Source organism: Hemicordylus capensis, chromosome 4 (genome assembly GCF_027244095.1).
Source record: "Hemicordylus capensis ecotype Gifberg chromosome 4, rHemCap1.1.pri, whole genome shotgun sequence".
Lineage (NCBI taxonomy): Eukaryota > Metazoa > Chordata > Lepidosauria > Squamata > Cordylidae > Hemicordylus > Hemicordylus capensis.
In genome coordinates, this window is record NC_069660.1 from 6,080,735 (window position 1) to 6,094,873 (window position 14,139).

A 14,139-nucleotide genomic window follows, 5' to 3' on the forward strand; every position below is an offset into this window, starting at 1 on the left:
ACTCCCAAATGCACCATTAACTGGTTGGGAAGACGCTGAGCGCTCAGTCGCAACAACAGTATCAAATCACAGCCGTGTCATGGAGGGGCAGGCCTTGTGGTGCCTCCTTTGGATGCTCCACCACAGAACCCTACCAGTGTTCCCTGTGACAGGAATTCCCAAAGGCCATTGCAGCTGGGGATTATGGGAGTTGTATTCCATGACACCTCAAAGCAGTTTACAGAGAAAAATAAATAATACATTAAAAAATATGTCCCCCTGTCCCCAAAGGGCTCACAATCTAAAAAGAAACATAAGGTAGACACCAGCAACAGCCCCTGGAGGGATGCTGTGCTGGGGTTGTATAGGGCCATTTTAAATCCCCTCCCTCTTCAGCTGTTCAGGGTGTAGGAGGGGGGAGTTTTATGCAGAAGATGCATGTTTTATGTTTTATGCAGCAGAAGATGCATGTGTGAGGTCGGAGAGAGCGTCTCATTAATAGTACCTAGAGACTGATGCTTAAGGTCCACAAGGCTTATTAGGGAAATTACATGCTAGGACAGAAAGCCTGTGTCCCTGCATCTAGCTACCTCATGATGCTGGGGAGAGAGAGGGAGAGGGAGAGAGCGGGGGCGGGGAGGAGAGAGAGAGAGAGAGAGAGAGAGAGAGAGAGAGAGAGGGTAGCCTGAGAATCTCTGTCCATCTGTTAGGTGCATTCAGAGCAGAGATGAAAGAGCAGAATCAAGAGGGATCCCTCCCTCACTACCTCTACTCCTAAAGCCCCAAGTGGTCAGTAGGACAAACAGTTGCAGGGAGCCGATGTTTCAGGGTGCTTTCCATATTAGACCCTGCAATGGGGTCACGTTGTATCTCGGAAGTGTGCTTCCACCCTTCCTGTGTTGTGACACCACAGTCCCTACACGGACAGCAGGGTGCCGTTCACATTGCCAATGCCTTGTTTCGCATTTAATCGCTGCTATATAGAGCTAGGACGTCGTGTATCTGGTTTGGAAAAGTTGCTGGTTTGTGGGGTTGTTTGTTTCTGCGAGACTGCTCCCCCTGCTGTTTACGTTTCGAATGCGACTTGCCTGAACGGAGGCATTTTGCTGCTGTTGAGCAGCTAGTCTGGAAAGCACCCAGGAGTCACATCTCCGACACAGGGTTGCTTTTTCTTTCTCTCCCATTATTTCATCTCCAGCTTCTTCCTCCCCAAAGCAACGTCTCTTGCTCCCCTCATGTCCTGGAACAAATTTCTCCTGAAATCCAGTGGTTTGGATTAGGGATGTGCGAACCGGTTCGGATCCGAACCGGTTCGGGTCCGAACCGGTTCCGGTTCGGAGGTTCGGATCGAACCGAACCACCCCTGGTTCGGTTTGAATCCGAACCGAACTGGGGGTGGTTCGTTTCGAACCGGTTCGGACCGGTTCGGATCGGTTCGGAAAGCTGAAAATTGGTCAGATGGTAGCTGGCACCCAGGGGTACCTGTCACCCAAACCCCAAAGCAATCGGACACTCGTACGATTTTTTATGAATTTTTGAAAAATATTTTTATTTTTCTCTCATAGGATATAATGGGACCCGAACCAGGCCATTATTTCTTATTGTGGAGCACTCATGGGTGCCAACAACCATGCAAACCCTGAAGCAATCAGACACCCCTGTGATTTTTTATGAATATTTGAAATATTTTTAATTATTTTTCTCATTGAGTATAATGGGACCCGAACCAGTCCATATCCCCTGTTGTGGAGGACCTAGGAGCACAAAAGCAGGGTGGGTGGTAGACAGGCATGGGTGCCTACCACCCAAAAAATCTCAAGGCAATTGGACACTCCTCTGATTATTGGTGAATTGTTAAGTGTTTTTGAATTCCTCATAGAGAATAATTAGGATTGCAGCAAATGTATAGCTTCACGTCGGGGGGAAAGGGGTGTCGTAGAGTGCAGTGTGGTGGGTGGTAGTTCCTAGGGTGGGCAAGGAAGCTATCAGAATTATTTGAAAGGAATTGGGCAAAGAGGTGATTTTTAAGTGATTTTTGAAGTTTACGCGTCTTTAAGGTTTTTCCTCATAATAAGTTATAATGGAGCTTTCAGCAGCCCTATAAGTGCACATGGGGGTGCTGGGGTGGCCCAGAGCAAGTGGTGGTGTAGTGCACATAGGGTGCCAACCACCCCCATGGGTTTCTAACCCATGGGGTACAGGGATCTCTGGTAGGGGCACCCCCATGGGTACAGGGTTCTCTTGTTTCTGAGGTATTGAGTGTGGATTCTATGATAGCAAATGAGATTTTCAATGAGACACCATCAATCCACTCTAATATGCTATCATAGAATCCACACTCCGCCTCCTGCTTCTTCTCTGTGTGTGTGCTTAGTAGGGGTGTGCAATTTGGGATTTTGGGTGATTTGGCTCGGACCCGAACCGAATCACCCCCGTTCTGTTTTGTGCCCAAATCTGGGTCACCCGAATCACCCTTGATTTGGTTCGGATTCGGATTTAATCCAAATCCAAATCGATTCGGGGGGGTAAAAAGGGGCCCAGGGGCAAAATTTTGGGGTGGGGTGGTAGTGCCCAATGGGTAGAGTCTACCACCCCAATTTCAGGGGGATTGGGCAAAGGGCTGATTTTTGGTGAATTTTTAAAGTTTTAGTGACTTTGGGGCAGTTCGGGGGCATAGCATGGGATTTGGGCAAAAGGAGTGGGGTGGGGTGGTAGTGCCTAATGGGTGCAGGCTACCACCCCAATTTCAGGGGGATTGGGCAAAGGGCTGATTTTTGGTAAATTTCTGAAAATTTCATATCTTTGGGGCATATTGGGGCATATTGGGGCAGAAAGTGGGGCCTGGGGCAGAATAGTGGGGTGTGGTGGTAGTGCCTAATGGGTGGAGGTTACCACCCCAATTTCAGGGGGTTTGGACAAAGGGGTGATTTTTTGAGAATTTTTGAAGTTTTAGTGACTTTGGGGCAGTTTGGGGGCAGAAAGTGGATCTGCCCCAAAATAGTGGGGTGGGGTGGTAGTGCCTAATGGGTGGAGGCTACCACCCCAATTTCAGGGGGATTGGGCAGAGGGCTGATTTTTTGAGAATTTTTGAAGTTTGGGTGTCTTTGGGGCAGATTGGGGGCAGAAAGTGGATCTGCCCCAAAGGAGTGGGGTGGGCTGGTAGATAGTGCCTAATGGGTGGAGGCTACCACCCATCCCCAATTTAAGAGTGATTGGGCAGAGGGGTGAATTATGGTGAATTTATTTGTATGAGGTTTGTCTTCATAAGGTGAAGTGTGCTAAATTGATTACTTCCTCATATTATTCATAGTAAAGGAAAGTGTGAAAAAGTGAAAGTGGGGTCATGAGAGTTGTTTAATTGAAAAATATCTCATTTGCTATGATAGAATGAGAATTCACACCTTTTCTATTCACCTTCCAGGCCTGTTGGGATTGGCCACGAGGACAATTGCCCAGGGGCTCACCCATGGAGGGTTGTGTCAGCACTGACAAGGGGCACACTCAGCTGAGAAAAAAGTGTCATGGGCACAGGGTACAGTGGGAAGGATGGTGGTGCACCTTCAACCCCCTACAACGGACCTCTTGCATTCTGCACCTCTTCTCTGCTGATCTGGAGCACAGAACTCATACAATCATTCTGCATCTTGATACAGTGCAGAATCTCAACAGAGAACAAGTGAATCACTGCTTTAAGGAAGTCTAAATTAGTTTGGATTTTTTAAAAGATAGACCTGCAGATATACAGAGCTTCCTCAGTCTTTCTAGGACTGCTGCCTGAGATACTTCTTAGCTGGAGATGCCAGGGATGGAACAAGGTGTCAACCAGGGACTGAGCCAGGGTGTGTGCAAAGCAGCTGCTCCATTACTGAAATATGGTGCAACAGAAGACAAGCCAACCACTCGCAGTTTTTAGGACAGGGCAAAAGCTGGATAGAGATCTTCTGGTAATTCTCTGAGGAACCTGCAATGGATTGGCAAGGCTGCCCGGCTCCCAGTTATTTAACATTAATACTAAGTAGAAATGCAAGTAAAAACAACAACCAACCTCTACCATTGTTGGGTTATGTGAATAGCTTCTTTCTCAGCCTCAGTGTTCCACACCTGTAAAATAGGAGTGTTAGGTTGTATTTAAGTAGATCTGTTTACAGCTCTGCTGGCTAGTTTTAGAATTTTGTTTCTGGATCTGTAGTGTTGCTTTCTATATGAATAGGCAGATCACCCTAGTGCATGGGTTCTCATATTCGGGTTTCCAGTTGACGTTGGACTACAATTCCCATTCACCTTTGGCTGGGGAAGATGGGAATTGTAGTCCAACAACATCTGAGGCTCCAAGGTTGAGAGAACGCCTGCCCTAGTTGGGGCTCCACTGAACCAGTTTGGTGTCTGACTCTGTTTCCCCCAGCTACTATTTTGTGCTGGGCTCCAATTGGTAGATCTCTGGATCTTGCAGGTCTGGAGTCTGCCCCTCCCCTAGAAGATAGACTAGGGGAAAAATAGCCCCCTTTATTTATTAGATTCAGTATTTAAAGTAAAGCCAGTGCTTGCTTGCTTGCTTGCTTGCTTGCTTCCTTCCTTCCTTCCTTCCTTTCCCATTTTAGCAGTCTGATTTTGATGATTACCATCTCCATTAATATTTTGTGGACACAACAATCCAGCTGAAAGGGCCCATTCTATGGTGGTTCAGATTCAGACTGGCAAGAAGCTTTGCTACGTGTGGAGGGGGGTGAGGGGAAATGGTCAGAAATCTCCCTTTCCCTGCTCATGTGAAGGCACAGCGGTCGTCTGGGTCTCAGCACTGCTGCACAAGCACAGCACTAATCTGGATGTCAGCCATAGTTTAGCATGGTCTTTTGAAATGTATATACATCTGTATATAAAGAAGTTAACACAAACACCCCATCAAAGGAACCAGCTGCTAAGAGACATATTTCCAGGGATAGCAGCCTGAAAATACCTATATTGTCTTTGACAGGAGCTAGATCCTCACTCCACTGTCTCCCACAAAGGGCTGCTTTGCTCTGACCCTCATTGCCTGCAAAGAGTGGCAGCATTGTGGCAAGCTCAGCACACTTTCTCCAAGCTACCACTTGCCTTATGTTGGTGGGTGGAGCAGAAGAGGAAGCCCATTCCTGCATTCAGCATGTTAAAGCAACAATGACCCTGGCACCTCAGGCAGTATGGAGGACCAGGGCATGAAAGAATGGATCCGGGGCACACACCCAGGTGGATCAGTACTGTCAATTTCCTTGCGTAGACAAATCCCTTCTCCCATGAATTTGCTGGGTTTTTAAAATCTATGCTATACAATCTATTTAAAATCTATTCGTTGTTGTGTTCTAGTAAGAACTAATCAGCCTACTTGCCTTGCAGTGTCTCTACAACTGTATTAAATCTGGTTAAAATCGAAGTTCACAAGTTAGATCTCTTGCACCTCAAATGTCCATGCATCCACCATCTTGGATCAGGGTGGATGACATTATTACAAACGATACCATTGAGGTGTCCCTGTGTGTCACTCACTACAACAGTATCAAATTTGGTTCAAATGGATTAGACAGTCCTCAAGTTAGTGCATTTGTGTCTCAAAGGTTCACACGTTCACCACCTTGGATCGGGGTGGATGACATCATCACAAACTATACCATTGGGACATCTCTATGTATCCATACAGCTGTAGCAAATTCGATTCAAATCAGTTAGACTGTCCACAAGTTAATGCACTTGCACCTCAAAAGTTTACATGTCTGTAATCTTGAATTGGGTTGGATGACATTGTTACAATCTACATCGCTGAGGTGTCCCTACTTGTCTCTACAGCTGTAGCAAATTTTGTTCAAATCAGTTAAGTGGTTCACAGGTTAGCCCACTTGCACCTCAAATGTTTACGCGTCTGCCATCTTGAATTGGGTTGGATGACATTGTCTCAATCTATGCCGTTGAGGTGTCCCTGTGTGTCACTCACTGCAACTGTATGCAATTTGGTTTAAATTGGTTAGACAGTCCACAAATTTGCCCGCTTGTGCCTTGGATGTTATGCGGCTGCTATCTTGAATTGGAGTGCATGACATCATCACACACCACACCATTTGGGCATCCCTATGTGCCGCTACAGCTGTAGCATATTTAGTTCAAATTGGTTAGGTGGTCAACAAGTTAGCCCACTTGTGCCTCAAAAGTTTACGTGTCCGCCATCTTGGATTGGGGTGGATGACATCATCACAAACTATGCCATTGAGGTGCCCCTATGTGCCCCTACAACTGTATCCGATTTGGTTCATATTGGTCCAGGCATTGCAAAATTGATAGGGGCGGGGAGACACACAGACACACACACAGAATGTCGGGTGATTTCATAAAAATATACACAATTTCATATTTAGACATATAAACAAACAAAAATGGTCTTTTAAAAGGATTTGAAGAACAGCATATTGCCAAATTGGGGGGGACCCAACCTCATGAGATTTATTTATTTATTTATTTATTTATATACCGCCCTTCCGATACGGCTCAGGGCGGTTCACAACATGATGAAAACAATTAAAAACAAATTAACAATTAAAATCAAACTATTAAAACACAATAAAACCAATAAAACAGCTAAAAGCCCTGGAAATCAGGGCAACAATTTAAAACAGTTTAAAACAATTAATCACTTTAAAACTCTGGAAGGCCAGGCCAAATAAGTACATTTTAAGGGCTCTCTTGAAGGACAGCAATGATCTCAGATTACGAATTTCTGCCAGGAGTGCATTCCATAGCCCAGGAGCAGCTACAGAGAAGGCCCACCTCTGCGTTGTCACCAGATGAACTGGTTGCAACTGGAGACGGACCTCTTCAGATGACCTTAACGTGCGGTATGGATCATGTAGAAGAAGACACCCTCATGATTTTGTGAGTCGTGTAGTAACACTGGCACCTAATTCTCCAAAAACTATATTTGCTCTGGGTTTTTAAAGAAACGGGGGATCCTCCAATAGCAAAATATGGCTGGCGTTTTTCAGAAATCTCCATTTTTAAACCCAGCTCCACATGCATCGCTATATTTTGGTCAGCATCCCAAGCAATGCTGTGCCTGTGCGGCTCAGAAGCCACACACTCCAGCAGAGGCGCTCTTACCCCTGGACTGCTTGGCCAAAGTCCAGGGCCTCCAGAGCCCCTGGGGGACCCCAAATCCCTTTTAGTCTATCCTGGGTGGTGTGGTCGCCCGGCTGAGCATGATGATGCTTAATTTGCAGGGGAGAGGGGTCTCCAAAGGCCTTGAGGTCCAGGCTCCACAATTACCGAGGTGCACCTCTGCATTCCAGAGTAAAGCAGCCCTAGTTCTTGCATGGGGCGGGGCAGAGGGGTGGGGGGGGAGATTTTTTTAAACTGATCTCCCTTTCCCTCTGAAGCCTACTGTGCCACCTGAAAATGGGTCCCTGAGGGCTGAGAGAAAAGGGGAGATCAGTGAAAAATAACATCTCCAGCATCACAAGAACATCAGAACAGCCCTGCTGGATCAGGCCCAAGGAGGCCCATCTAGTCCAGCATCCTGTTTCACACAGTGGCCCACCAGATGCCTCTGGGGAGCCCACAGGCAAGAGCAAGGGTGGATTAAGCTTTTTGCTGCCCATAGGCAAAAAGGCTTTTGCCACCCTTTTACCTTAAACAGAAGATTTGCCTTTTTAAAAATAAGGTCGGGGGGGCATTCTCCTCCCCCACTCCACCCTTGCGGCAGCCTCCACTGCCCACAGAGAGGGGTGGCAAAATTTGAGGGAGGGCAAAATTTGCTGCTCCTCAAATTTTGCTGCCGTAGGCAAATGCCTACTCTGCCTCTCCATTAACCCACCACTGGGCAAGAGGTCTGTGCATGCCCTCACTCCTGCTGTTGCTCCCTGCAACTGGTATTGAGAGGCATCATGCCTCTGAGGCTGGAGGTGGCCCACAGCCACCAGACTAGTCGCCATTGATAGACTTCTCCTCTACAAAGCACTGGTGCTGCTTTACTCTGGAATGCAGCGGCTACATGCATGCTTTCTTGCTGCATGGGTGCAGTGTGGGTCAGGATGCCAGCCATCATTTGTAAAAACCAACCAATGGCTGCCAGTATTCTTCTGGTAGCTAACCCTGCAATGTGCAAAATGGAGAACAAATAATAGTGTTAAGCTGTTGCCGGTGTTGGCATTTCATTAATATGCAGAGAAGCTCACTTTGCAAGGAGCTCTGGACTGATTGAGCAAATTAAGCTATTGCAGCATGTAGCACGCTTCACATATTCTTTTCATCTGTGACCTTGTTTTGTTTGTTTTGTGAACTTTGACTGTTTTATACTGTTTTTATATTTGTTGTATTTTCTAATCTGTACACTGCCTAGAAATGTATCTATCAGGCAGTACAGAAATATGATAGATAGATAGATAGATAGATAGATAGATAGATAGATAGATAGATAGATAGATAGATAGAATTTAACTTGCAAATAGGGTTGGCCCATGACCAGTGTTCTCTCTAATTTTTTCCATCTGTGTGCGGAATGAGTTTTGTTCTGGGCGGCAGTATCCAGGCTGTGTGCGTGCACATGTGCATTTCAGAGTGGTGCCTTCCCGATTCAACCTAAGCAGGATCTAAATTCAACTGAGCAGGCATCAGAAAATGTGTGAGCATTAGAGGGAACAGTGCCCATGACTCACAGCCTATGGCTCGCAAAGAGTGGCTTGCTCACAGAGGAGTTTGTCTTCCTCTCTTACATCACTAGATCCAGAGGTCATTTCATGAAACTGATCAGCAAAAGATTTAGAATGGACAAAAGGAAATATTTCTTCACACAGCATGTAATTAATCTCTGGAATTCACTCCCACAAGGTGTGGTAATGGCTAATAACTTAGATGGCTAAAACGGCATTGGACAAATTCATGGAGGAGGAAGGGTCTATTGATGGCCTCTAGTCTTGATGGCTACCTGCTGCCACCAGGTTCAGAAACAGCATGCTTCTGAAAATACCCATTGCAGGCGAGCAACAGCAGGAGAGGGGGCATGCCTTTGTCATCTCCTTCTTGTGGGCTTCCCAAAGGCATCTGGTAGGCCATTGTGGGCAACAAGATGTTAGACTAGATAGGCCTGGGGCCTGATCCAGCAAGGCTGTGCTTATGTTCTTAGGACATGTTGAATTCTGAAGCAGACCATCAGAAGCAGCACCCCCCTTCGCTCCCGTTTTTATTTTTTCCTTCTAAACCCATGCCCCAAATCCTCCCTTCTTCCAAAAATTTCCCATTCTTAACATGTTCTTGTTCTCAGGGCTGCCATTCTGCCCCTAGTGAGAACAACTAGCCCAGAATCTGTTGCCTGAAGGTGCCCACATCACCTTGCCTCACGGTAGGGCAGGCCTTGCTGGCAAAGGAGCTCTCTGTGCAAGAAGAGTTGGTCTTGTGGTAAAGGGAAAGTGTGCAGTCAAGTCGATTTCGACTCCTGGCGCCCACAGAGCCCTGTGGCTGTCTTTGGTAGAATGCAGGAGGGGTTGACCATTGCCTCCTCCCGCGCAGTATGAGATGATGCCTTTCAGCATCTTCCTGTATTGCTGCTGCTGCCCAATATAGGTGTTTCCCCTAGTCTGGGAAACATACCTGACCCTGCTGCCCAATATAGTACCAGCGGGGATTCAAACCAGCAAGCTTCTGCTTGTTAGTCAAGCAATCCCCCCTTGTGCCACTTAAGGTGACTTGTAGCAAGCCTGAATTGTCCCCTTTGCAAAGCAGGGTCTGCCCTGGTTTGCATTTGAATGGGAAACTATGTGTGAACACTATAAGATATTCCCCTCAGGGGATGGGGCTAAGAAGAGCATCTGGGAAGAGCATCTGCAGGCAGAAGGTTCTAAGTCCGTCCCCCCCCCCCACCAGAAGTATCTCCAAAACAGGGCTGGAAGAGACTCCTGCCTGCAAAGCTGGAGAAGCCGCTTCCAGTCTTTGTAGACAATACTGAGCTAGATGGACCAACCAATGGTCTGACTCGGTATAAGGCAGCTTCCTATGTTCCTAAGCTCTGGGCTGCTCTAGCACAGGGATCTCAGCTTTCAGTCTCCAGATGCTGTTGGACTACAACTCTGATAATCCCTAGCAGCAATCGGCCATTATAGTCCAACAACACCTGGGGACCCAAGACTGGGGCTGTGTTCAGACAACACAGGAAACCTGAGGCAAACTCACCTCAGGTTGGCCCGCGGTGATATCCAAATAGTCGGAGCCATGGTTCTGGGACCCAACTGCGGCTCTGATTCTCACCCCCTGGGTCCATCAGATGAACCCTCGGTTCTAAATAAGGTTAACTTACCAAACCGAAGGTCCAGAGGCTGGAGTGTGTCATCTGGTTTGGACACTCAAATCTGAGTTAAGGGAGTAAGCGCCTCCTGCTGCCTGAACGTCATTGGCTGGTGTGGCTTTCCTTCCTGGGTTCAGAAAACCCCACACAGCCACTTTCCGCTCCCTTCCAGGCTTGGCAAGCACAGCTCCGGCTCATCTGGGAGCACTTCAGGGGAAGGGGAAGAGAACCGCTGGTTCAGTGAATGGGCCCAGTGAAACCCTGATCGAACAAATGGGCTCTTGCAAAGCTTTTTCTGTGCAACAATTGCACTACAGCGCCTCCATGATCAATGAGTAATTTTTGTGGGACATTCGCTGCCTAAGGCATTAAGGCAGGCGTGTCCAACTCAAATGTCGGAACCAACCATGATTTAGTGCATATCGGTGTGTGTGTGTGAGTGTCAATTTTCAGCATATTAATTATTACATTAAAATTATTGATTGATTGATTGATTGATTGATTGATTAAGTGCCATCAAGTCAGTGTCGACTCTTAGCAACCAGATAGATAGATTCTTTCCAGGATGATCTGTCTTCAACTTGGCCTTTAAGGTCTCTCAGTGGTGCATTCATTGCTGTCGTCATCAAGTCCATCCACCTTGTTGCTGGGTGTCCTCTTCTTCTCTTTCCTTTAACTTTCCCCAGCATTATGGACTTCTCAAGGGAGCTGGGTTTTCACATAATGCATCTGAAGTATGATAGTTTGAGCCTGGTCATTTGTGCCTTTGATTGATTGATTAAGTGCCATCAAGTCGGTGTTGACTCTTAGCGGCCACATAGAGAGATTCTCCCCAGGATGATCTGTCTTCCACTTGGCCTTCAAGGTCTCTCAGTGGTGCCTTCATTGCTGTCGTAATCGAGTCCGTCCACCTTGCTGCTGGTCGTCCTCTTCTTCTCTTTCCTTCAGCTTTCCCCAGCATTATGGACTTCTCAAGGTAGCTGGGTTTTCTCATTAAAATTATCGATGAACGCAATTTTAGTTACTTGTTGACTCCCCACCCCATGAAGGGACAGAAGCAATGTTTAACCATGGATATTGACCAGAATCTCTACTGAGTCAGCGGAGCACAGAGTGCACGCCAGCCTCAAACAAACACCAAGTTCTCTCCTCTCCCTACATTGCTGTTGCTTTCAGGCTGCAATCCTAGGCATGATTACTGGGAAGTAAGCCTCACTGGGTGCAGCGTGGGATGTATTTCTGAGTAAACGTGCATAGAATGGCGCTGTAAGGTAGTTTCCAGTTCCGATGCTGCTGCAGAATACTCCTACTGGGGACCAGTAAAAAAAGTCCCTGGGGGCCGGCTCCAGCTCCAGGCCTTATGTTGTGCAGGTCTGCATTAAGGCCAATCACTCATTTTGGTCTGTCATTTCACAATTGTCCCCCTTTCCTCCCCCTCCATCCGGTTGACATTTAGACAGGCATCAACTTGTTATTTCCACAAGCTCTCTTGCAAACTATTTTGTCCCTTCGCATGCTTTGGAATAATTGGAGCTGCATGTTCAGTAGCAAGAGCTGTGCCTTGCCTCTGGTTGCAGGGAACAATCTCTCCACGATGGTTTTCAAAGGGGGCTCTCTAGGGAGGCAAAGGCCGTCAGCAAACTAAGGCAGTAGCAGTCCAGGCTTCTTGGAGCATGACGGAACTCCAGCAAACCTGTTTGACGAGAGACGAGAGCAGGATCAAAGAAGACATGAGCAATGACTGCAACGAGACACAAGTGTGGCCCTTGCTCAGCAAAGCCAGGAAGTGTTTCACATGGGGCTTTGAAAGCCCTTTAATGCGCATCTCCTCTGGAATGGAGGGCGGGGGGGGGGGGGGTCCACATATCGGCCAATTTTACCCCAAAGTCCCTGCAAGTTATTGGGGAGCGGTTCACACACAATTCGGGCTTTTTACTGTGCGTTAGATGTAGCCCAGTTTATATCCAGGGTAAAAAAATCCACTATTTTCGTCGTATTTGGGGGGACAACTTCGAGTTTGCAGTAAAGCCTCCCAGAAGACTTGCAGTAAAACCTGCCATGCATAAAAGTCCCAGGAGGAACAGAGAAGCCAGGGGGGAACAGAGATACCATAAAAGCGCAACAAAGGATCCATGGGTTTGTTGGTTATGTTTTTCCCACCCAAAGGGCTGAGGCTTGAGGAGGAGCACAATTTGGATGTTCTGGTCGAGCGCCAGCATCTTTGGGATGTCTCCAAGCCCAAACTCCTCTCTGATGCCCCCTTTCCAAATGTGATTGGGCCAAGTATTGGAACGCTAGCCTGTGCATCCGTGGGTCGCCCATTTCCGCCTGCCAATGATTTTTGCATGTAACCTTCCCCCTGCCTTTTCTTTTGACATCCTTGCTCCCACAGCAGGCACGGGTGCGGGTGGATGTTGCAAACAAGCCAAAAAAAATGCTCTTTCTGTTAGTCTTCATGCTCTGGAAGCTGCTGGCTCTGAGCAGACATCTGCACCCAATCAGAAATCCAGGGAACCTGAATCCAGTGGTTAACTTCTCCACCCACATGGGCTATCCAGATGACCAGCTCTCGGTTGGGTTGTACGCAGACTGGGAGCAGTCTCTCCTAACAAGCCAGGGGTGGGGGACACCAAGGGGGGCACAGCTGCCTCTGCTTCCTAGAGCTCGGTTTGCTCCCCGCCCCCCCCCCGCCGCTCTCTCACTCTGCACGGACTGCAGCTTGGCCATTAATCAGGCAAAGCTGCTAAGTTAACCACAAAGAGCAGCTGCATCTCATTCCCCCCCAACCCCCCATGGCTCATTAGGATGAGCTGCTGCTGGGAAGATGGGCATCCTGTCTCCAGGGATATTTCCCTTGGATAAGCATTCAAGAGAGCCATCATCCCTGGGGCACAGTTCTTCAGTTGTAGGGAGCTGCAGGCTCCCCTTCTGCCACTTTTGCCATGGGCTTGTGGACATCTTGGTCTTGTGGCAGCAAGCATGAATTGTCCCATTTGCTAAGCAGGGTCTGTCCTGGTTTGCATTTGAATGGGAGACCACATGTGTGAGCACTGTTAGATCTTCCCCGTAGGGGATGGGACCTGCATGTTTGCATAGAGAAGGTTCCAAGTTCCCTTCCTGGCAGCCTCTCCAAGATAAGCTAAGAAAGACTTCTGCCTGCAACCTTGAAGAAGCTGCTATCAGTCAGTGCAGACAATAACTGAGCGAGATGGACCAAGGATGTATGGCAGCGTCCTGTGTTCCCATCAGCTGTCCTGCTGACAGATGGTCCTGTCTTGCATCTTTACCGTCTTTCTCTCTTTCAGTAAGCGCTGCCTTGTTTGAGAACTGCACTGGATGTGTCATGTGTTCAGAAGACAACGGCTGCATCTCCTGCCAGCAGAGGCTCTTCTTGCTCATCTGGAGGGACGGGATCCGCCAGTACGGAGCATGTGTCCATGCCTGCCCACCGGGGTACTTTGGGCTGCGAGGCCAAGAGGTCAACCGATGCATAAGTAGGTGGCTGATTCCAAAGAGGACTCTCTTCCTGTCCCCCAGCACATCTTTTTAGCGCCCCTTTCTCCACTTATTTATTATTCATTTATTTTATTTATCAGATTTGTACACCGCCGCAAACTTTCGTCTCTGGGCAGTTAACAATAGCATAAAACCAGTTAAAAACATACTATACAAAAACTTAAAAAACAATTTAAAAATAAACCAGAGATTAAAACCCCAAAATTTTAGGAAGCTGAGAAAGCTTGGGCCAAAAGATGGGTTTTCAGGTGTTTTTTGAAAATTGCCAGAGATGGGGAGGATCGTATCTCCGCAGGGAGCGCATTCCACAATCTCATTTACAAGCAATCCCATTAGACATTTAGCCTCCC

The 14,139-nt window shown here is 47.5% G+C and overlaps 1 protein-coding gene across 1 annotated transcript in view; it reads left to right on the forward strand.

Moving 5' to 3' along the window:
* RSPO4 (R-spondin 4) overlaps positions 1-14,139 on the forward strand; it is a 51,865-nt gene that overhangs the window by 26,429 nt on the left and 11,297 nt on the right. The window contains exon 2 of the mRNA XM_053243139.1: positions 13,579-13,767. Coding sequence (XP_053099114.1) covers positions 13,579-13,767 — 189 coding nt within the window. The remainder of the gene's footprint in view (positions 1-13,578; positions 13,768-14,139) is intronic.